This window comes from Eschrichtius robustus, chromosome 5, assembly GCF_028021215.1.
Source record: "Eschrichtius robustus isolate mEscRob2 chromosome 5, mEscRob2.pri, whole genome shotgun sequence".
NCBI classification, from domain to species: Eukaryota; Metazoa; Chordata; class Mammalia; order Artiodactyla; family Eschrichtiidae; genus Eschrichtius; species Eschrichtius robustus.
This window is the reverse complement of record NC_090828.1, coordinates 25531715-25557653: the sequence shown is the minus strand read 5'-3', so window position 1 is coordinate 25557653 and position 25939 is coordinate 25531715. Positions and strand designations below refer to the sequence as shown.

Below are 25939 nucleotides of genomic sequence, written 5' to 3'. Positions count from 1 at the left end.
CAGGGAGTACACTAGTCAAATTCTGTCTCACCATCATTCTGCAGCAGTGAATTTAAAGTCATCATTTTATTTACTAGGGTTCCCAAGTGATCTGGTCAGATTTGTTTCCTGTTACACCTTCATCCTCCCTTTAGGTTGACATCCAACTTTTGTTACTGTGGTAAATTGATCTATTCATTGTCCCTCCTTCTACTTTCCCCCAACTATATATCTTTTCTTTTATTATATAATCATGATTTAAAAGGACTGAGAGGAAGACACACCAGCCACACATCCAGACTATGTACGGCTCTGTGATCTCACTTTCATTTCCCTAATGGCTTTGTTGTAATTAGATTTGCAAAAACAGCAAAAGGTCTCATTTTGAATGGCAACAGCTGTTGACATCAACATTACATTGAATAACGTTTGTTTCATTTTAGCTGCAAAACAACAAAACCCTCTTGTGGATGATTATTTTAGCAGGCAACGTTTTCCCTTTCTGTTGCTGACTCTTCTGCCCCAGCAATATCAGTATCTTCATGAAATACCCTTAACTGAAGTGTGCCCAAAACTCGCCAGGGGAGCAGCTTATTCCTTCTCATTTCCTTGAAGCAGAGTGTCTATGTGACTATTTCAGTATCCTCAAACCAGGGAGGTGGCATTAGCTCTTCCAAGCTGAATTTGAGTTTGAGTGGCAGCATATTACTTTATCTTTTGAGGATCTGCCACTTCACAGAGTGACTTAAGCTGATTTCTTGACCTGCAGGAAATTGTAGCAGCTTCTGCAAATTGATGTCCTCTTGGCAGAAAATGATGTTGCTTGCTTACCTTCTTCAATATCCCCTAACAGCCAGCCCTTACTCTGGCAGAAAATCTCTTTATGGAATCTCATACTTCCCTGCCAGAGCTAAAGTACCCAAGATGATTCTCCACAAGTGTCTCTGTGTGTTTGTACGTGTGTGTGCACATGTGTGTGGGCACTCACAATGGAGAAGAGGTGTTTGGGACAGAAGGAGGATAGAGCATGTGAAACTGCCCTTGATTCTAAATTTATTCCCCTTCTACAGGAAAGAAAAGGAAAAGTCCTTATTAAAAGAGATTTGCTGTCTTTTAAAGAAATAGTTGTTGGGATTTGTTAGATGAAGTGACATTATTTCTTTTATAGTTCAGTGCTTTTCTTCTTTCTGTAATATGTCTTTGTTACTCAACTGTTATCAGTATCAAAAGTAGTCTAATTATTATTCATTTTACAATGCATCCTTTTGAAAAGTAGAAAAATGTGTACCCATCTTTGAATTGTCCTATATCGGTTGAAGAAACACTAGGTTATAGGTTAACCTATAATAGAATCACTTTCACAAAATGTACTTGTATTTTTATTAAAATACATATCACTAGGTTCCTTTTTTTTTTTTTTTTTTTACCATCACTGCTTTTGCTTATATTTTGCTGAAGGAGTAATACAAGGCAGCATTTATCAAAAAGAGATCTTCATTTTAAGGTGATTGTAACAACAAAGAAACAGAAACAGAAAATCTCTGTTAAAGATTTATTAAGCGCGAATCTCAAAAGTACAATTACTTGTCTTTTCTGATATCTTTAATCCTCAGTAAAACTTGGAAGAATTTCTACACTCCATACAAAGTATACCTGATACCAGCTTCATGAAGGTGTCCATAGAAGTTACAGAAAAATGTTAAACGGAAATATTTTAGAGGGTATAAATTCGATTCCATAAAGCATTCTTATAGAAAGGAGTTCTCTTAAAATCAACACATTATATAAAGATGAATAGAATTTTGCATGAGAATATTATATATTCAGTAGACTGCGTCAGGGATAAAATGCATGTATGCACCTCTTGATTAGCGATACGCACATGATTAAGTTTTTGACCAGTAAATTGCTTACCCTTGGGTGCAGTTTGGATGGCATGGGTGGCACTCCCGATCCTGATCAGCATACTTGAAAATGAAACTGTTTGCCCCCTGTAAGCCATCTGGACATTTTTCCACACAGTTCGGGCCATCCTTAAAATGGGAGCACTTTGTACAGTTGTCAGGTCCCTGAAATGTGAAAAAAAAAAAATGGAGGAAGAAAAATGGGTGCCATTTCCTCTGGAATGTATTCATCTGGTTTAGTTCCTGAGACTTCAGTGGGTGGCCAGTCTTCCTCTAGAGAACTGAAGAGCATTTTCAGAAGTACAAATGGGGATGTTGCTATTGTAGCTTTTTGATCAGCAAAATTGTCCAGTGATTTTTCCAGAAGGACATCAGCATTTTCTTTCTGTCATTTATTCCTAGTGAGATTACAGTGCAATGATATTTGGTAACAACACATTATTCCTAGAAATATTTTATCACAATCACTGGGAATATGTGAAAATTCTTACTAAGTAGTTAATGAAAATAAGGAAATGATAGGAATTAGGTAACACTAAATTTCATATACAAGTGAGATGTAAACTTTCCTCTGGTGGTACCATGACTATTTGAACAATGAATTTAAACATTTTCTATAGTTGAATTATCAGGAATTAGGTAGTTTAGGCAAATAAAGGTTAATTTCTAAGTTACTCTCCAACTCATGTCAGCTTATGATCATGCTAAAAATCATATCATGTCTATTAATAGGGATTTTAGCAAATAACAGTACAATACTGAGAGCACAATAAAGGCACAATCTGATGAGCAAAAATCAAAAACTTGTACATACAAAAGAAAATTATATGGAGAAACTTACTCAAGAATGAAGGTGATATAAATATGAGCATGATAAATCTAAATAAAACTAACTCACTTCATATATTTATGTTTATAGTTTATAATATCTGTCTAATATGTATAATTATAGTAAGCAGTAATGTGTAAATATATTTAAACGTCATAACAAAAGTAAAAATCTTAAATTCATATTAAACATCTAAAAATTGTACCAAAAAAATGATTTGGATTTGGTGCTGGGGATAATAAGCATGCAAGAAACGATAAGTAGTACATTCTCAAATCAAATTGAGAACATTTTGGTGAAAAATACTATTTCCTTAAAAGATACCCATATATTTACACATTCAGGTGTTTTAAATAATGATATTACCTACTCAAAATTTACTTTTAGTTCTCCTTTTTGAACATCATATTGTCTTAGGATTCCTCTTCTCTTTGACTACTTCTTGGAACTTCTTACCTTGACTCTTTTCTCCCCAAAATCTGCTTATATCCACATAGTTTAACAATTATGACAGTTCACATTGAACATAATTTAGATAAATAAGATATACTAAGTATAGAGGGAAATATTTAATATTATTAAGTTTATAATTATAAACAATGTGTATTTGGGAGATGAGCAAGCAAACATTTTACAGAGCTATTTATTAGACAGGGTGCGTGGGGATCAGTCTATTCATGGGAGTGCGTTACATCTCTCTATGGATGTTAATCCAAAAGTAGCCAGACGTTGCAAGTGGTGATATAAGGCATCAGGAAATCAAGAAATATAATACTTTAAAATTTAAAGATAAAGGCAGCTAAGGAAGAATAGTAGTACAAAGAAGAAAGGGTAATCAGGAAGAGATTTCTGGAAATCCTGAGACTGGTGAGGTTCAATCAAGCACCTATCTTACTATTTTGAAGTGAGATTTAGATTATCTATCTATTATCTATCTATCTATCTATCTATCTATCTATCTATCTATCTATCTATCTATACAGTTATAGGTATATCTGAATCTCATACTTCTAAATCTCATATATATATTTGTTTATGTATATAAACATATGTGTATATATATGCATGCACATATATATGTGTGTATATATATACTTATTTATTCTGTGAAAGAGAATCCCTATTCAACCTGAAGAGTTTGCTGCTGGCAACTTATTTCCTACCAAAAAAGAACACTTCACATGTTTCCAATTTTAACACCTGCTCATGGGTACTTAGGCACATAATACTGTCTATTATACAAAATCATTTACTGTGCAAGTATGCTCAGTGGTATGACATTGTACAAGACATGAGACACGCTGATGTCTTCTTTCAGAACACAAGAATAAAACTTACTGTGAGTAAATTAGGCAGTGGTAGTCAGAATTAGGAATTATTTTTCTATAAAATACTTCTAATGTAAAATAATGTCCAGGTAAAATCAGAAGATGTAAAAAATTTACGAAATTAAAATTAAATTCACATTTAATCTTTAGGCAGACTTCAATAGGATAAATTTTTTTGTGCTTCCTTGTTTTTAAAGCATCTCTTAACTATTTAATTGTATTATCATGATATGAAATTGAATGTCCTGAGCTGACATAACTAAAAGATGTCCTGACAAATCTCGAAAGAAATGAAATGTCTGATTCTCTATCTCATTTCCATAATAAAGAGATTTAAAGAAATACATGTTGTCTAATACTTACTTTTTTATCATTATATTCCCAAAGCTTTTAAGAACCTAGGTACAGCGAATGAACTGATAAATGCAACAAAGAAAAGAGAGATGAAGGCAACATTCTTCCTTATCTCTGATTTTAAGCTACACTTGGACCCAGTAATCTAGACAGAAAACTAAAGGATAGGCTAAATCCTGAGAGAAACATTTCATTTTTTTTTCTCAGTGACAATTGATGTTTTTCTCTGGTAGCTGCTGTAAGAGACAAAGCCACTATTCACCGGTATCCAATTCTCTTCCACTTCCAGCCTCACAGAATATGGAAATTCCCTCCCACTAGAGGGGAGGTGTGTGTCTCGCTTTGGACCATGAAATTAAGTAAAAGCAATTTATGAGACTGCCAGTGCTAAACTCTCCAGCCTTCTCTTTCCCGGCTGCCATGATGTGGGGATCCCATGTAGATGTAGAGATGCCATAACTTCAAAGCATCCTGGAATGCCAAACCACCACAGGGAGGGGGGCTGCCTTAGAAAGCTCCCCAGACCTGCAGTGCACTTTACATGAAAAAGATTTAAACACTTTTCTGTAAGCTACTGCAATATGGAGGTTATTTGTTGTGGCAACACAAGCTCTATTAACCTGGATTTAACAGCTATTTTAGCTTTAACAAAAATTGTGTTTCAAAAATCAGTTTCCCTCCCTCCCAAAAAATCAGTTCCCTTCTCCTATCCCCTCCCTTCTCTTGCTGCCTCTGTGGCTTATATTTTGGTCTCCTTTGACTTTGTCTGATGTCCTTTTCTTTTGTTCTTACATTCCCTCCCTTATCTTTCTTGATAGGACTATACAGGAATAGTGAAAGTGAGTCAGAAAAGATAAAATTGTAAAGAAAGAAAAGATAGAAAAGAAAAAAAAAAAAAAAAAAAGAAAAGAAAAAGAGAAAAGAATAAAGTAAAGAAGACCAAGTGCAGACAGATGAGGATATAAAAGCAGAGGCTTGCTTTATTTCAAATCCACCCCTCTCAAGATTATCCTGAATGTCTGTCACATTTAAATAGGATAATACCATCCATTTTACAGATGTATATTCCCAGAAAGCATTTTATTCTTATTACTTTATGGACATTGTTGCCTAGAGAAAAAAAAGTGAAATGAAAAGAGTGTGAAATTTGGAGTCAGAACTTCTATAGTTGAGTCCCAGCTCCACATCTTACTGATTTGCTGACTTTTGGAGTAACTTTCTAATCATTATCATGGGTTCAATTTCTTTATATTTTAAATGGAGAATGTGATAGTATGCTTCAGATGTAATAGTGTTTGACAAATATAAATATTTATCAATTCTTATCATTAGGGAAACATTTAACAGTTCAAGAAAATGAGATTTCAGCAGAATAAATCATAAGACCAGGTGTGGGAATTCCAGTTAGCTTTATGACTTCTTCCTCTATCTCATCACTATATCAGTCTCATGAAGAAGTTTCCTGAACCTCTTGGGTATCCTAAGTGATATATGCCAGTTACTTGGCACACAAAACCACTTCCGTCTTTAGTTTTGATAAACAACATGTAGACCCAGAAACAGGCATACACCTAATATAAATTGTAAAGGCTGAAAACAAGCAACCCCCTAGAGGGAGCAAAGTTTGGGCTATTGCTTGAGCTCAATCCTGGCAGTTTTTCAGATACCATTACCTAAAAGACACTGTGCTCTTACCTGCTTAGCATTTTAATAAGGCTTACTGATCAAGTCAGTTTTCTTGATTTCATGCTCTGATCTTCCACAAATGAGTGGTTCAACTTTACTGAGTTTTTTCTACTTTTGACTTATTGCCTTCTCTAATCTCTAGACATACTCATTCACAATTTTAGCACTGAATAGTGATTTTAAGCATATGGCCCAACAATGCTGTCCTTACAGAATTAAAATGTGTTCACTAAAAACCTGTTTTTTCATTCTTTCTTAGTTATCAAGTAATTTTGAAAATTGCAAGAATATTAACTTTTAGGGCTTTTTAATGTGTATTTTTATAAACTGTCTCAATTCTTTTAAGGAACAAAGGAATGATCAAATAGACTGTAAAAACAAAGAAATCAATAAGCTAGTTGTTTACTAGCATACTTTTATACCATAGGAGGCAGCATAAGGAACTGAAAAAGACGGGACTACTCTTACAGTTTGCCTTGTTCAAAGGAGATGGCCAAATTCTTGGTTATTGTAATAGTACATTTTCAAAGTCTCTTTCTCTGAAAGAGATTTTTTTTTTTTTCATTCTATGATGTATGGTTCCTAGATGTGCTAGTTTTTAGAGAAGTCTCATAGAGAGAGACAGCTCAACTTCCTTTAACAAACCCATTATGGAATTTTACTTTCCTGTGTGTCCTGACATTCTTTACAGAATCCACATTTCTCATGCTGCAGATTAATTGTATTTTAAATGACTATCCTTAGTGGAAAAAGAAAATAGCTGCATAGGCCCTTAGCATACTTACTTGGAGATCATTACATATTAAATTGTCTTTTAGACTTTGGTTCTTCAGGCCAAATCACACCACTTCTTTTTCTCAGAGGTCTGGTTTTCCAAGCTTAATCATCCTTGTGGTAGTCCTCTGAACTGCCCAAGTTTTCCACATCCTTCTTTAGATGAAGTTCCAGAACAGCTCATTGGGGCCTAATGGAAGTTTGGAGGGCTCAATGGTAATTTTTTTCTAAGCTAATTAAGTGCTGAATAAGCACTCTGGTAGAAAAATTAATACTATTTAAATTTCAAATGAATTCTTATGGAGCGCTGTTGAGCTCTTGGCTACACCCAAGTGTTGGTCCCCAAGTTATTTACTGAATGATGACTCAATACACAAATAAACTGGAAATTTGTCTAAAGAAGGATGAATATGACACTTTGGAATGACAAACTCATACTGACCTCATTATTAAGAAAAAGCCTCATTATTAAGAATGATGGGAACCAAAGGAAGGTCTAGAAAATAATTATCATTTTCTCCACAAGACTAACTTCAAACTATATAAATGTCAACTTATGCGTAAAGACTTTCTTGATCCCATAGCCCCTCCTTCAATCATCATAGCTCAGTTTTTCTCTCGGCCATGGTATTTATCACACAGCTTTAGATTTTAGTTTATGAGTGTTTGTCTTCCTCCTGTTTTTCAATTTTCCTTCATAACGCCATTATAGTTAAATGATTAAACACAGGTACGAACGTGTTACAGTTTACCTCAAGTACAACATGAACTTTCACATTTACGTATCTTTACATGTTTCCTCATTCTAGATTCTTCTTCAAAGCATAGCTCAAACATCACTTTTCTTTGGCTTTCCTTGGTGTCCCAATTGCCATCTCAAAGATTTAGTTTCTCCCTCAAATGTATTCATATAACAATTTATGCATATTTTATCAATTATTTTGCTTCAATAATTATTTGTGTATCTCTCTTTTCAGCCCTGTGCAATCTTCAAGGACAACTCCATATCTTCTTTTTAAATACATTATCTGGGACATAAATATTTAAGAAACTGAAGTTTTAAATATTTTATCTCTACTACTAAGCTGTAAGCCTCTTGAGGGGAGAATGTTGAATGTGATTCCCCATAGCATGCTGTAAATACCTATTTAATGGATGGATAAATGATAAATCAATGACTTGACAGACATTCATACATGAAACTAAATCAGCCGACACAACCGTAGATGTCTTCAGGCTTACCGGTCCATGGCACGTGAGGATGCCATCTTCCATCTTCTCACACTGGGGGTCACACTCCACACAGATGGAGCCATTCTCAAACTCCCGAAATTCACTGTGAAAACATCAGCAGCATGAGGCAGTGTAAGCAAACAAGCTGTCAACTTAACAAATGAAGTAACATCTGCTAAAAGTCCTATTGGCAAAGTAAATTCTAGAGGTTGTTTCTCTAAGTGCCAGGAGCATCAGAATCATTTCCCTGTACATTAATGAGTAAGTTCTCCATTAGGAGAAAAGATAAACTGCAGCCAGATGGCTCTCCTGGCCCTCCATTGGGTTCAACGACAGACTCATTCAGGAAACCTCTCTCTTGTGAGAGAGATTCCAGCAGTCTCAAAAAAAAAAAAAAAAGGAAAAGAAAAAAAAGGATGACTCTTTTGATGACACAGCAGAACCATTTCTGCTATTTTAAGTGAGTCTGTGCCTGTTTGTCTCTATATAAAATTTTACTCTTGGCTGAAGGCTTATTTTTTAAACATTGACAGAACTATTGTATTTTTCTTGTTGCTAAGTTACATGAATGTTCCCCATCCTTGTCCTTCAAATCCCAAGATTCTTCAATTTATTTTTAGTGAAACTTCAAAAAACACTTTGATTTCTTTTCTTCTTTTAAAATATCTTTCTTGGAGAATTAGAGAAAATATCTTTTTAATGGTAGATTTTATTTTCTTAGATTATTGATCTAATATAACAACATCTTTTTCAGTTTAAATTCTTTTTGAAGAATTCTATATGATATAAAATAAAAAATAGTTTAATGGTAACATTCTAAAACTTTCTAATTAAAATGTGGGATGATGGTCATCACTTCCCTAAACCTTACATTTTGTGGCTATTTGAATATTAAATTTACCAGTATATAAGTTTTCCAATTAATATCTATCCTAAAAGTTTTCGTTTCAATAATTGGGTATCAGTCATGTACAATATGTTTAAAACACACTATTTCCACTAATGTGTGAGAGGATGAGGTACTGGGTATAAACAATTTAGAATGTCAGTTATGAGTCATTAAGAAAACAACTAAATATTTATAGCTACTTCATTATTTTGTGCCTTTGTATCATGAGCGACCATTCCAAACTAATAGCATTGCAAATATGGCAACTATGGATTAACTAGGTGATAAATTCAAATTTATTTTTCCCTGGAGTGAAATAATCACTCTTTTTTCATAGTGAACTATCTCATTTGGTTATTATAAAGCCTTAACAGATGATTGAAATCCAAAGGGTGGGCTATATTTTCTGTTGGTTAGATTAAGACTACATATATTTCAAGGTAAACTAATGGCTTGGTTTTCAAAATAAATAGCACAGATCTATGGTTTATTTATGTATGAATGTACATATTCAGTTACATGGATTTTGCACTCAAAGTGAAGTGTTGGTTTGCTGTGGATTCAATTTTTATGAATTTTCTTGAGTTTAACATCTTAGTTACATAAAAAACTTTTTATTTTGCATGTTTCATCAATGAGTGATATAAAGTATTCAATAGAGGAAATCTTCAGAATATAAAAGTCAAAATGACCTGGTATTGGGGCGGGGGGGATGGGGTGGTAGCTAAATTGTAAACAGCATCGAAAGCATTATGTGTAAGTGAAATTATATGATATTTACAGCACACCCTGCAATCATCAGCAAAGCACTGTTTCTGAAAACAGCTTCTTGGGGGGTGACTAAAGAGTCAGGACACTAAATGAAGGTAATAATTTTTATGGTACTAAAACATGGGTCATGCTTTTCTTTCTCTTCTCCAAAACTCCCTTCCCCATACACAGAGTTGAGGAGTAAAATGAATATGTCATAAAAAATCATGGAGGCAACCTAGCTGCCTTCTCTTTTATAGAGTAGACTTCTGTCTGTATGGTTTCTGGCTCTCTTCCTTTCTGCTCTCAGAACAGATCCTCCTTGCAATTTATTTATTGTCACTGTCTCCATCATTGCCTTTTTTCTTCCCTGTCCCCTAGTGATTCTGCTGTGACTTTGCCAGAGATCCCCTTTCACTTGAATCTGATCTAAAAATTCACATTCTAGGGAGCATGAGCTTTGCTTACTGAGCTTTGTGTTTTTGCTGCCATATATTCCTCACAGTTTTGTTGTGTGTGTGTTACCTTAGCCAATCCTGTGATCTAGAGCAAATACTTTGGATTTGGTTGGTGTTCCCAGCACCAAGATTAATATTGTTGTCTTACATCTCTTAACTTCTCTAGACCTCATTCCCTAAATATCCTCTGAAAAAGGAAAAAAAGGGTGTTTTGATGAGAGGTAAGAAAAAAAAATTAAGATTGCATTGCAATTAGTTTTCTTGTTCATTTTGAATACTTGTGCATTGTAGTTAGGAGTTGCCAAAATATAGTGACTTATATGATCTGGATTTGAGTGCTGACAGCCAGGATTAACTGAATTTTTTTTCCCCCTTCAAAATATCTGCTTTTTAGGATTTATTCTTTAATGATAGTCAAACTATTTTTATATATAAATTAGTTCCCTGATTTTGGTAAATGTCATATTTGTATTTATTTTCAGCAGTGTATAAAGTGACTGTTCTACCTAACTATTTAATAAGCTCAGATTAATAGACACAAAAAGGAAATGAAGGTAATTGTTTTAACAGTAGGAATTCGAACAAGACTTTTCTCATTTGATAATCACAATCATTATTATAATATTATAATATGATATAATAATAATAATAATCACATCATTATTATTCCCATTTTCCATGTAAGAAAACAGAGTTTAGGACAATTAGGTTATTTATCGGAGGATGGACATTTCAAGTAGGAATTGATTAAGTTAGAATTTGAATTTATATTTCCTCAAAGACTGTCTTACCTGCCAGGCAAAGCTGGAAGTAATTTGGCAATACCACAGGATTGGAGGTGGGGAAATCTATCACTGGGTAGGCAAGAATTGTATCAGATATTTATAAGATACTTTCATTTGTTATCTTTTAAACTAAGCCTTGTGCATGATTTCCTAGGATCCCATTACTGCTGCAAAACTACATTAAGAACTTTATATTTCTTTAATATATTTGATTTAATGATTTGGAAAATGTTAAGCTTTCAAAAACAATAGGATAATCAGTGTTGTTTATTTAGGGAACCAGTATTTTTCCTTTGCTTAGCTTTCATTGTTTCACAAAAATGAGACAGAGGGTAGTGTATACATCCACATATATATCAATTTCATATTTCTGACAAGTTTAAAACTGAAATATTAAAGAAAAACAATGGCATCTGTAAAGAAACAGGATGAAAATCAGATATACTGAGTTCTAGGGTTGGTCTGGTGCTTTTACAATGTTATGACTTTGGTCAACACTTAATTTTCCCACTTCTCACTGTTTATAAGATGCTTCTGTTTGATAAAATGATTTCTATAATCTATTCCTTCCTTAGAAATGCACATACATATTCAATAAACTTTTAATGTAACACAATGGAATTAAGGTCTATTAGTTCCATTTTAATGGCATCAATTGCCACACACACAGAGAATCATATCTGATCTGATGTATTTCATGTACAGGAAATATCTTTCATAATAATGTGAACAAGCATTAATACAATTCAATTCAATGAGACAAGTAGCAAATAATCTGCTATTCATTATCGAATTTATGAGTTGATGTGTTTTACAAAATTTCAAGTTGAAATTTTCCTGATAAAACTATTAAACCCTTTTTTCAGTAATGCCTTTATTGAGAGATAATTCATATACCATGACATTCACCTATTGAAAGTGCACAATTTAATGCATATTTTAGTATATTCACAGAGTTGTGCAACCATCATCACCATTTCAAACTATTAAATTCCTATTTAAAATTGTTTTTATACTTAAACTTCTAATTTTAATTTCAATCTTTTTTCCCCCTAAATTCATGGAGGGAATTGGTTTGGTCATCTTTCAAAGAAGACACATATCAATATTGTTAAGATCCATAGACTTTTATCCTTCTAATGTAAAATGCAAAAATAAAATGTTACCTGGGATCATGAAAATGGTTATTAAAATGGGACAATTCATGAGGCAGAAGAAGAAAGAACTTCAAAACTACCCTTTTACAAAACTGTTGAAAATCCTTTCAGTGAGCAATATAGGAAAATTTGACTCAGAGACAGTACTAAAAAATGCATTATCACACGAATGAAGGACAACTGTGATGCATGAAATGGTATGTTAGGATAAAGTGATTTTATGAGTATATGAAATGCCATGCAACAAGGTATATACTAAGTTTTATTGTTGTCAATTTGATTATTGTAGTACTGTAGATAAAATTTAAAATATTTGATGTAAAATATAGCTTAGGTTATTTTCAGAAAGTGACAGAACACTTTCATAAACCTTTTCAACTAGAAACTAGGAAGGTAATTTCTCTATAGGGCTTAGCAGTTGTCTGAGACATAGAAATGTGTGTTGTTCCTAATACACAATCGAATAGACACACAACCTAAATGGAAAAAAAAAATCAAAAGTTATGCAGTCATTCCAGGTGAAAAGTAATAGGAAAGCATGAGAAAAAAAACAAGATGGTTGAGACACTGAGGAGGAAATATTACTTATCACAATGTCCTTCATAAAGAAAATAGAAATATATTTTTCAATTTTGCATAAGCATAAATTGCTATAATTTATTAAGAATTATCTATTTGGGTACACATTTTTAAATATGTACATAATAGTCAATATGCATTTTGACTTATCTTGTTCATTCAAATAAAATGATTTCCCCTTAAAAGAATTCTTTTATATGTTTTCTCCTTTATGCAACAAAAACTCTACTTAAAAATCTTGGCCAGCATAAACATTCTGAAATTTTACCCTTTTATTATCATTTTAATATCTGAACCAATCAGTACCTCAAAACTCATGAGACAGAGACATCATAAGATGCCTTACCCGTCATAGAGGTTACAAGACTCTATGCAGGTCCTTCCCCTGCTGAAGCGACGGCACGACAGGCACTGGTCTGGCCCAGGTCCCCAACACCCATCGTTTGAACAGAGATGGTTGCACACCATTCCTTCAGCAGCTGAAAAACACACCAAAATCAAGGGGAAATAAAACAGAAGACTGCGTCCAAACTTACCATTTTAATATGAATCTTCCTAAGCAAAGCTATTTCTGAAGGAGTGAGAGAGATCTGTGGCAGATAACTTTGCTTGCCTACTTAGTCACCATGGCCCACTTTACCTTCCACTTCTTTCATATTGCAGAGCCCCAGTCACTGTGTGTGTAGCACCATTGCATTTTTCATAAAAGTGAACAAATATCAATTGCCTATATCAAAACTCTAGGGAGAAGTAGTGACAGAAATTAACCTTCCAATTAAGGTAAGGAACAAAACACACCATTCTAAAGCCAACCCTTTGCTCCGTTAACACACCACACATTTTGACGTCAATTCCATGTGAGAACTTCATGCAGAAACAGAACAAGTGATATTTGTCATAAAACAAAAAACATCAAAAGGGGAAAAAGAAAGAAAAAAGAAGAATATATGAAATGTAAGAAGGGGGAAAAGAAATGGAAATAAAATAAAATACAAGTTTCTTACAGACCTCTGGTACACTGCAACTAAGATTACCTTGATATTTGAGTCAAACTGGCACAAGTAAGAAAAAAGTTTTGAAATAATTTTAAACAAAGTGTGGTGGTTATTTATGAGGAGGTATAGAGATTGCCATAGTAACAAAGGTCTTTAGTCTTATCTCTATATTTTTTGTTGATGGGAGAAGTGCCAAAGAATTTGAGGCCATGTTTTAAAACTGCCACTTAAGGTTTACCATTTCTGTTCCCTTTTATATCAAATAATACTTATTCAGTGTATTATGATTTATACTGAAAAACATAATTTTAGTGGAGGGATAGTTATTGAATAAGAAGGGCCTATAAAGACTTCAAATGTTATTCTGGGTGTCTGAAAAGTGATTTGAGACATCTGAAACCCAATTATATGTGGTTTTCATAAAATATTAATAAGTTCCCAGAAGATAAAAACATCAAAATCCTGTTTATCTTCCCATTAGTTACCAACTGTATTTATTAAGGGATGCAAATTGTTACGATAAGAGCATTTGTGAGATGGGATGGAATAGCATTAACTATGCGATTGTAATTTAAAGAGAGATCATATCTGTGAAAGTTACCTTCTCTAACAAATGCTTGAGAAAGTGAATTACCAGCATCCGTGATGATGATTAGTTTTAAAACAGGGAAACAAAATCTCCCAATTCATGTATTATTTCTCCTATATTCTGGAGCCTTAAGGAGGACCCTATGTTAAACTGTATAAAATTCTTTCTCAAGTCAGACTTAGACCTATCAAGATATCTTTTCAATTTATGACTACTTAATTGAATAATGTCTTCCAATATAGTTTAAGAGAGGAACCTTGTGTGTATGTGTGCATGTGTGTGTGTGTGTGTGTATGCTTAATAGTTTTATTGAAGTATACATGACATACACTGCTCATACATAAAGTATACAATTTGATGTTTTGACAGATGCCTGAAATCATCAGCTATATGTATTCAATCCAGGCAATGAATGTATCCATTACCTCCAAATGATTCCTCATGACCTATGTAATCACTTCCCCCAGCCCATTCCTCTCAGACAGCCATTGGCCGGCTTTCTGTTACTCAATACCCATTAGTTTACATTCCCTAGAATTTTATGTAAGTAGAAATATACAGTATGTACTCTCTTTTTATGTAGTTTCTTTAACTCTGCATAATTATTTTGAGATTTATACGTGTTGCTGTGTGTATCAATATTCATGCATTTTTATTACTGAGACTATTCCATTGCATGGATATGCCACATTTTTTAAACCAATCACCTATTGCTAGACATTCAGACTGTTTCCCATTTGGGGCTATTAAAAATTAAGTTACAGTGAACATCCATTTACAAGTCTTTGTATGGACATACACTTTCATTTCCTTTGGACAGAAATGGCTGGATAATATGGTAAGTATAGGGTTAACTTTTTAAGAAACTGTCAAATTGTTTTTCAAAGTAGTTGTGCCATTTTACATTCCCAACAGCAATGAACTCAACTCAGGAGCTGAAGTTTCCTCATATCTTTATCAATACTTGGTATGGTCAGCCTGTTTAATTTTAACCTTCCTAATATTATGTAGTGGTATCTCATTGTGGATTTGATTTGCATTTAAATGATTAAAGATGTTGAACATTTTTTAATGTGCTTATTTGCTATCCATATATCTTGTTTGGTGACATGCCACCAAATCTTCTGCCTATTTTATATTGGATTGATTGTTTTCTTACTATTAAGCATTGAGCGTTCTTTACAGATTCTGTAAGTACTGTTTCCTTGTCTTAGCCTTGCCTTTTTGTTCCTTTAACACTGTCTTTTGAAAAGTAGAAGTTTTTAATTTTGGTGAAGTCCAATTTATCAATTTTACCTTTTATAAGTTGTGCTTTGGGCATCATATCTAAGAAATTTTTGTCTAACCCCAAGGTAACAAAAGTTTTGTCTGCTGTTATCTTTTAGAAGCATTATGAGTTTTGGTTCATATGGTCTATGGTCTATTTTACGTTAGCTTGTATATTGTACTGTATTAGTCAGGGTTCTCCAGAAAAACAGAATAAATAGGATATTTTTATCTATATCTATATCTACATATTTTATATAATTTGTTATAAAGAATTGGCTCACAATTATAGAGGCTGGGAATTCCCTTGTCTGCAATCTACAAACTGAAGACCCAGGAAAGTCCATGGTACAGTTTAATCTGAGTCCAAAGGCCTAAGGACCAAGAGCACAGATGGTCTAAGTCTCAGTCCAAGGGGACCCACTTCCCTACTATCTTCACCTCCGCCTTACCCACCCACCCTCTCTTTCTGCAACCACAAATCTGTTCTCCATTTTTATAATCTGGTGTCATTTTGTAAATGTTATATAACTGAGATAATACAGTCTATAATAACGTTTTTGAGATTGGCATTTTTCCATTCAGAATACATCTCTGGAGATTGACTTAGGTTGTTGTGTGTATTATTAGTTTCTTTCTTTTTATTACTAGTAGTATTTTATGGTATGGGTAACCACAGTTTAACTATTCACCATGGAAGGATGATTGAGTTGTTTCCAGTTTGGGGCTATTACAAATAAAGCTGCTATAAACATCTGTGTACAGGTCTTTGTGTGATGTAAATTTTCCTTTGTCTGGAACAAATGCCGAGGAGTATAATTGCTGGGTCATATGATAAGAGCATTTTAGTTAGTTGTTTTTGTTTTAAGAAAGTGCCAAATTATTTTCTAGAATGGTACAACTACACACTCCCTATTATTCCATCCATATTTACTTTTAAAATTCAAAGTGGAATTACTTGCTGTTTCTTGTTCATAGACAAACGTTTTCATATAAGATTTCTCAAAAATGCCCCCAAATAGCCTCCAAGAACCCCACAAAACTTTACTGAAAGTTATAGCTCCTTTTATTCTGTTTTAGCTTATTTACTTTATAGTTATCATTCTAAATAACAGATAAATGTAATTTTAAAAGATAATCTGAGGGAATAGTGACTACACAGAGCATTTTCCTGTATAAAGGATTGTTGTTCTCATATTATTAATTACTCTAGGTAACTCATAAAGTTTGTGGACTTTGCTTAATTATGATTCTTTCCATGTCTTAAATAATCATTAAATTGAAATACCATATATCGTAACTATTTTTCTCTTCTTTTGCGGAAACTCTTCAAAAATTGAATGATTCGATGTTCTACTTGGGAAAGGCTGACAGTTTATCTGTTATACTGATTTTGAACTAATAGCAAGAGTTCTTTCCTCTGATTCATTCATAATGCAGAGAAAGAGGGTTCTCTCACTGTACAAAATGAATGTCAGTAGAAATGAAATCTTAACATAGGTCTCATATCACTGATTCCTAGATGTATAAATGACTTCCCATTAATTTATAAAGATGTAAGGAGTAAGAAAGAGAGTTCAATCAAGCTGATTGAATATAAATGTGTAAAATCAAATTTTACATAATAGATGAAGAATTAAAAGGAGTAAAAGGTCCATGATATTAAAATATTAAGCTATAATACTCATTTGTATAAGCATTCAGCTATTTTAAGGTTATTTATAGAGCACTTCATATTCATATGTACATTTAGTACATTTATATATAATTTTTATATATACTTGCTTATGTGATAAATGATTATCAGAAGAAACCTTGAAGAGGGAAAAAAAATCAAAAGTTATATTATTAAAAGCAACTTGTAAAGGCAAGAGGAGTATATTCAAAATCATACTGCACAGTATCATGAATCTCTGACTGTTTGTATTCATCACTTTCCTGTCCTTGTAGAAAATATAATCAATTCCTCAAATTCTTTGTATATCAACTTCTGTCTAAGACCCCCACATTTGTTTTCAGTTTCTTCCTTTAGGATGTTGACAAGCCATCAGTACACCCTTGTACTGCCCATTTCATGATAGTCCATCAACTTCTTGATCTATTTATTTCACCAACTCACATTAATTTTTTCAGGTGTGAAAGCCTCTCACTCCTGTCCCTTCTCCCTTGATTTTCTGTTATCTGCTTTGACATTAGTTGAAAAAGAGAGTATTGGCTTCACGCAAACTCCTACCTTCTTTTCTGCTGCCTACTACCTTCCTTAGTCTGTATTCAGATGCTCAATTTCAGAGCAGTTTTGGATCAGGGAAACAGTATCTATTGTAGGAAAGCAATAATACAAACAGGAAACCATAATAATTACTTTCTTCTCATTCTTTCCAAATGACTAGATGATGGTATTCAAGGCTGGTTGATCATTTTCTGCAGAGTGAAAACATGTGAAGTGTCTCCACAAAAGGCCAAGGAAAACACTTCTTTGAAGTTCTTAAGAGAAAAGAAGTTTTCAATCAGCACCAAGAATTCAACCGCTCTCTGACCTCCCAGAGTGATAGTCCCATAGGAAGGAGTAGAAGGGCCTATTCAATGGCTTACAGTTTGAAACACCATTATAAACTCTCTAAAGAAACTTTAGCAATGTAGTTGTTAGGCAATCTTCAACTTCTCTTTTTTTCTGGAAGCTGTAAAATTGTTTTTTCTTGATCTCATCTGAATTATACCTGTCTATTAAAAATTTGGAGAGATAATAATGTGCTTAGTATTTTGACCTTTACAGAGAATATTGAACTTGCTTTCATTAAAATAGAGGCAAGCTTAAATAATGGATCTTGCTACTGTGCTGTATGTGTGAAAGTAAATGGATTAGCTCAAAATATTGAAATGAAGTACCTGTCTACAAGCACAAAGGCAGAAAAAATATCTTCTCGTTCATTGTACAAGACTACCTACGTATGCTGTTTGCATTACTTACCATACGTAGAGGCATGGGTTTGACTTGGAATGTATTTGGACAGATACTATTAATCTTTTTTTATAAAGGCTGAACAGTATGATTTAGTTGTAATAGTTCAGTTTTTCTGATCAGGTCAACATAGGTTCAAATCCTTACTCTATGACTAGCCATGCAGCCTTGGGCAATTATTTACATATTACTTATCTGTAAAGTAAATAATAATATTTACCTTTCTGGGTTATGATGAAGATTAGACATCATATTAGTAGTATACAATGCAGGGTTACTTATCTAACTAAGCCCTCAATAAACATACTTAAGAGAAATGTGGAAACATACAAGTATATCCATGCGTTTACTTTTAGAAGTATTCGTTGAGAAATTACTTAGTTTATACTGGACAATGCTAAGAAATGGGGATATGATGGAAATATGAAATAAAATACATATTGTCTCTATGTAGGGATTACAGTCCAGTTAGGAAGACAGCATTAGATAATCACTTATATTGTATAATATAAATTTTTTTGAGAGAAAATATAACAGTTGTCCTAACCTAATGGGTAGGTAGCATTAGGTCAGTCCACAGAAAGAGAGACAACAATGTGAGACGAGAAGGATAAATAGGAATTATTAGGCAAAGAGGGCTAGGGGAAATTGGGGATTACAAGTCTAATCAAGAGAGTCTGAGCAGTGAATAAGATCAGTGCTTTCACAGAACCGACTGCACATGAGCATTGAGTGGGAAAGTAATATCTGATGAACTAGTGAGGTGAAAAATGGCCAGATTATGTAGGACCTAGTGACCATTTAAAGGGCTTTCTGCTTTGTCCAAAGAGCTGTGGGAAACTGATGAAGGATTTTAAACAGGAGAGTTAGGATCTTATTCTTAAAATATCATTCCAATTGCTTTGAAGGGACTGACTTAAAAACATGTTTGAACAGTTGGTGGCAGAGAGAAAATAGTGAACTGTTCAGAGATAGGCCTATGACCCAAGCAGGGTCAACCGGGGCTCTTTCCACAATACAGATGCTGGGAGAGAGAAAGTAGAGCTATTTTACCTGTACTTATAAACTTTGTGAATTCTCCAAGCCAAGGCCAAACATTTTTAATGAAGAAAGAGAGCTGGTCTAAGAAGAAAGCAGAATCGGGCAATGTCTAAGGACTGAGTCCTGGTGATGTTGTTTAACCCCTAGATCCGTCTGTGCCTGAAGGAATATCCCTTGCAATTCTCAGTTCTGTGAGCTGGTATGCTCTCTTGTTTGCTTTTATTTTCTATTTCTTTTTTGCCTTTTAATTATGCTTATTATTTTCTTTGTTATATGAAAAGACTTAAAGCTTGTACAGTTATGGCCAAGTTTCATTTTTTCCAACTTTGTTGAGACAAAGTTACTTCTAACATTGTTTAAATTTAAGGTATACAATGTGATTTGAAACACATATATATTATAAAGTGTTTACCACAATAAGTTCAGTTAATACATCCTTCACCTCATGTAATTACCATTTTGTTATTGTGGTGGTGGTGGTGAAAACATTAAACCTCTACTCTCATAGCAACGTTCAAGTATAAGATAGAGTTTTGTTAACTATAGTTGCTATGCTGTACCTTAGATCCCCAGAACTTAGTCATCCTATAACTTAAAGTTTGTACACTCTGATCTGCATCACCACATTTCCCCCACTCCTCAGACCCTGAAAACCACCATTCTACTCTCTGTTTCTATGAGTTTGATGTGTTTAGATTCTGCATGAAAGTGATATCATACAGTATGTGTCATTCTCTGTCTAACTTAACTCACTTAGCATAATGTCTTGAAGGACCACCTGTGTTGCCACATAAGGCAGGATTTTCTTTTTTTTTTATGGCTGAATAATATTCTAGTGTGTGTATGTGTGCGCACGCACATGTGTATATATGACACATATTCTTTATCCATTCATCTGTTGACAGACACATTGTTTCCATATATTGGCTATTGTGAATAATGCTGCAGTGAACATCAGGATGCAGAGAAGTGGGATTGCTAGATCATATGGTAATTCTATTTTAATTTTCTGAGGAACCTCCATACTGTTTACCATCATGGCTGCTTCAATTCACATTCCCACCAACAGTGCACCAGAGGTCCCTTTTCTCTATACCCTCACCAGCGCTGGCTATCTCTTCTCTTTTTGATAATAGCCATTCTAACAGATGTGAGGTGACATCTCATTGTGGTTTCATTTTGTATTTCCCTGATGACTAGTGATGTTGATCACCTTTTCATGTACTTGTTGGCATTTGTATGTCTTCTTTTGAGAAATGTCTATTCGCATCCTCTGCCCATTTTTTAACTAGATTGTTTGTTTGTTTGTTTTGTTACTGAGTTGTATGAGTTCCTTATATAACTTGGGTATTAATGCCTTATCAGATATATGATTTGCAAATATTTTCTCCCATTCCGTGGGTTGGCTTTTCATTTTGTTGATTGTTTTTGTTGTTGTTTTTGCTATGCAGAAAATTTTTACTTAATGTAGTCCCACTTATTTTTACTTTTGTTGCTTATGCTTTTGGTGTCATATCCATAAAGTCATTACCAAGACCAATGTCAAGGAACTTACCTTCAATGTTTCTTCTAGGAATATTGTGGTTTTGGTCTTATGTTTAAGTCCTTAATCCTTTTTTTTTTTTTTTTAAACATCTTTATTGGAGTATAACTGCTTTAAAATGGTGTGTTACTTTCTGCTTTATAACAGAATCAACTATACAGATACATATATCCCCATATCTCCTCCCTCTTACATCTCCCTCCCACCCTCCCTATCCCTTTGCATTCATTTTGTGAATGGCATAGGACAGGGGTCCAATTTCTTTCTTTTGCACGTGAATATCCGTGTTTTCCCAACATCATTTTGAAGAACTATCCTTTCCCCATTGAATATTCTTGTCTCCCTTATCAAATATTAGTTGAACTTAGGTGTGGATTTATTTCTGGGTTCTTGATTTTGCTCCATTGGCCTATGTGCCTGTTTTTATGCCAGTACCATACTGTTTTAATTACTATGGCTTCCAAACATAGGGGATATTATTCAACTTTCTGGACATCTGTACATTCATCTGCAAAATGGTGATAATTATACTTTAGAGGGTAGTGGTGATGATTAAATTAAACTATATAGGTTGAGTCTGGCACTTTTTCTCTACTTAGCTAAATATTGCAGACACCTAAAATCAGTGAGAAGAAATGGATTATTCAGTAAATTATGTCAATATCCTAGCCAAATTAAGATTTTTAAAAAATTATGCTGTACCAAAACTTCTAGATGGATTAAAAATTTCAATATAGTTTTAAAGTACTAGAAGAAAAAAGATAGACTATGCCAAGATCATAAACATAAAAAAGAGAATGATGTATCCATTTTACTAGATAAAATCATTAAATGTTTGTCTATCAAAAGACAAAATTTTAAAAAATTACTTATAGAAGGAAAATTATACACAACATATTTAAGACACAAAAATTTAATGGATTTAATTCGTGATGAGCTATTTCAAATCCAGAATTAAAAATGGATAAAGCTTATAACTATGTAATATACAAAAAATAAATAGAAAGGATCAGTCAACACATAAAAAGAGGCTCAATATCAACTAAAAAATATAAATTTAAAAGACCTCTTTTTCATATTTCTGATCACCAAAATTTAAAACCATGGATAATATCAAGTGTTGTAAAGGGTAGTGGAAAATATTCCTTATCAAACATTGTTTAGGGCAAGTGTAAACTAATCTAGTAGTTTTGAAAGATGACGTAGCAATATACACCAACATTTATTATATATAACCTCATTTCACAGAAATTCCACTTTTAAGTGTTTAGCTCAAGGAAATGATTGCATAGTACAAAATGTTTTATGAACTAAGATTCACATTATGGCAGTACTGATATGAAAAATAGAAAATAAATGAAATTACCATTAATATGGCACTTATTCAATAAATATTTTTATACACAGCTTAATTGAAATTGTATCAAGCATCTTTTCTGACTATAACGCTACGAGATTGAAAATCAATTACAGGAAAAAAGAACAGTAAAAAAAGACAAGTACATTGAGTCTAAACAGTGCACTACTAAATAACCAACAGATAACTGAAGAAATCAAAGAAGAAATTAAAAAAAACATAGAAACAAATGACAATGAAAACACAACGACCCAATATGTATGGGATGCAGCAACAGCAGTTCTAAGAGGGAAATTTATAGCAATTCAATGTCACCTCAAGAAACGAGAAAAATCTCAAATAAACAATTTAACCCTGCACTTAAAACCACTAGAGAAAGAAGAACCAGAAAATCCAAAGTCAGTCAAAGCAAAGAAATCATAAAGATCAGAGCAGAAATAAATGAAATAGAAATAAGGAAAACAATAGCAAAGATCAATAAAACTAAAAGCTGGTTCTTTGAGAAGATAAAAAAAATTGATAAATTCTTAGCCAGACTCATCAAGAAAAAAAGGGAGAGGACACAAATCAATAAAATTAGAAATGAAAAAGGAGAAATCACAACTGACACTGCAGAAATACAAAGGATTATAAGAGACTACTACAAACAACTATATGCCAATAAAATGGACAACCACGAAGAAATGGAAAAATTCTTGGAATGGTAAAATTTTCCAAGACTGAACCAAGAAGAATTAGAAAAAATAAACAGACCTATCACAAGCAATGAAATTGAAACCATAAATAAAAATCTTCCAACAAACAAAAGTCTAGGACCAGATGGCTTCACAGGCAAATTCTATCAAACATTTAGAAAAGAGCTAACACCCATTCTTCTCAAATTCTTCCAAAAAATTGCAGAGGGAGAAACACTCCCAAATTAATTCTATGAAGCCACCATCACCCTGATACCAAAACCAGAAAAAAAGATATCACAAAAAAAGAAAATTAGAGACCAATATCACTGATGAACATAGATGCAAAAATCCTAAACAAAATACTAGCAAACAGAATCCAGCAGCACATTAAAAGGATCATACATCATGATCAAGTGGGATTTATCCCAGGGATGCAAGAATTCTTCAGTATATGCAAATCAATCAATGTGATTCACCACATTAACACTTAAGGAATAAAAACCATATGATCATCTCAATAGATGCAAAAAAAGCTTTTGACAAAATTCAACACCAATTTATGATAAAAACTCTCCAGAAAATGGGCAGAGAGTGAACCTACCTCAACATAATAAAGGCCATATATGACAAACCCACAGCAAGCATCATACTCAATGGTGAAAAACTGAAAGCACTCCCTCTAAGATCAGGAACAAGACAAGGATGTCCACTCTCGCCACTCTTATTCAACATAGTTTTGGAAGTCCTAGCCATGGCAATCAGAGAAGAAAAAGAAATAAAAGGAATACAAATTTGAAAAGAAGAAGTAAAACAGTCATTCTTTTCAGATGACATGATACTATACATAGAAAATCCTAAAGATGCCACCAGAAAACTACTAGAACTAATCAATGAATTTGGTAAGGTTGCAGGATACAAAATTAATGCACAGAAATCTGTTGCATTCCTATACACCAACAATGAAAAATCAGAAAGAGAAATTAAGGAAACACTCCCATATACTATTGCAGCAAAAAGAATAAAATACCTAGGAATAAACCTGCTTAAGGAGGCGAAAGACTTGTACTCAGAAAACTATACTGATGAAAGAAATCTTTCACTTCTTTCACTGATGAAAGAAATCAAAGATGACAAAAACAGATGGAGAAAAATACCATGTTCTTGGATTGGAAGAATCAATATTGTGAAAATGACAATACTATCCAAAGCAACCTACAGATTTAATGCAATCCCTATCAAACTACCTATGGCATTCTTCACAGAATTAGAACAAAACATTTTACAATTCGTATGGAAACACAAAAGTCCCCAAATAGCCAAAGCAATATTGAGGAAGAAAAACGTAGTTGGAGGAATCAGGCTCCCCGACTTCAAACTATACCACAAAGCTACAATAATCAAGACAATATGGTACTGGCACAAAAACAGAAATATAGATCAATGGTACAGGACAGAATGCCCAGAGATAAACCCATGCACATATAGGCACCTAATTTTTGACAAAGGAGGCAAGAACATATAATGGAAAAAAGACAGCCTCCTTAATAAGTGGTGCTGCGAAAACTGGACAGCTACATGTAAAAGAATGAAATTAGAATACTACCTAACACCATACACAAGAATAAACTCCAAATGGATTAAAGACTTAACTGTAAGACCAGACACTATAAAACTCTTAGAGGAAAACATAGGAAAAATACTCTTTGACATAAACCACAGCAAGATCTTTTTTGACCCACCTCCTAGAGTAACGGAAATAAAAACAAAAATAAACAAATGGGACTTAAACTAAGTTTTTGCATAACAAAGGAAACCATAAAGAAGACAAAAAGTCAACCCTCAGAATGGGAGAAAATATTTGCAGGTGAAACAACAGACAAAGGATTAATCTCTAAAATATACAAACAGCACATGGAGCTCAATATCAAAAAAACAAACAATCCAGTTAAAAAATGGGTGGAAGATCTAAATAGACATTTCATCAGAAAAGACATACACATGGCCAAGAGGCATATGAAAAGATGCTCAACATCACTAATTTTTAGAGAAATGCAAATCAAAACTACAATGAGGTATCACCTCACACCGGTCAGAATGGCCACTATCAAAAAATCTAGAAACAGTAAATGCTGGAAAGGATGTGGTGAAAAGGGAACCCTCCTGCACTGTTGGTGGGACTGTAAATTGATACAACCACTATGGAAAACAGTACAGAGGTTCCTTAAAAAACTAAAAATAGAACTACCATATGACCCAGTTATCCCACTACTGGGCATATACCCTGAGAAAACTATAATTCAAAAATAGTCATGTACCACAATGTTCAATGTAGCTCTGTTTACAACAGCCAGGACATGGAACCAACCTAAATGTTCATCGACAGATGAATGGATAAAGAAGATACAACACATATATACAATGGAATATTACTCAGCCATAAAAAGAAATTAAATTGAGTTATTTGTAATGAGGTGGATGGACCTAGGGTCTCTCATACAGAGTGAAGTCAGAAAGAGAAAAACAAATACCATATGCTAACGCATATATATGGTATCTAAAAAAAAAAAAATGGTACTGATGAAACTAGTTGCAGGGCAGGAATAAAGATGTAGACATATAGAGTGGACCTGAGGACACAGGGTGGGAGGGAGAAGCTGGGGCAAAGTGAGAGTAGCAGCGACATATATACACTACTGAATGTAAAATAGTTAGCTAGTGGGAAGCAGCAGCATAGCACAGGGGGATCAGCTCCGTGTTTTGCGATGACTTAGAGGGGTGGGATATGGAGGATGGGAGGGAGGCTAAAG

General features: G+C 33.6%; 1 protein-coding gene across 1 annotated transcript in view; it reads right to left on the bottom strand.

Annotated features, from left to right (window-relative positions):
- ERBB4 (erb-b2 receptor tyrosine kinase 4) overlaps positions 1 to 25939 on the bottom strand; it is a 1107258-nt gene that overhangs the window by 255761 nt on the left and 825558 nt on the right. The window contains exons 13-15 of the mRNA XM_068543793.1: positions 13052 to 13184; positions 8097 to 8190; positions 1894 to 2048 (exon numbers count right to left, since the gene is read on the bottom strand). Of these exons, the coding sequence (XP_068399894.1) occupies positions 1894 to 2048; positions 8097 to 8190; positions 13052 to 13184 (382 nt within the window). The remainder of the gene's footprint in view (positions 1 to 1893; positions 2049 to 8096; positions 8191 to 13051; positions 13185 to 25939) is intronic.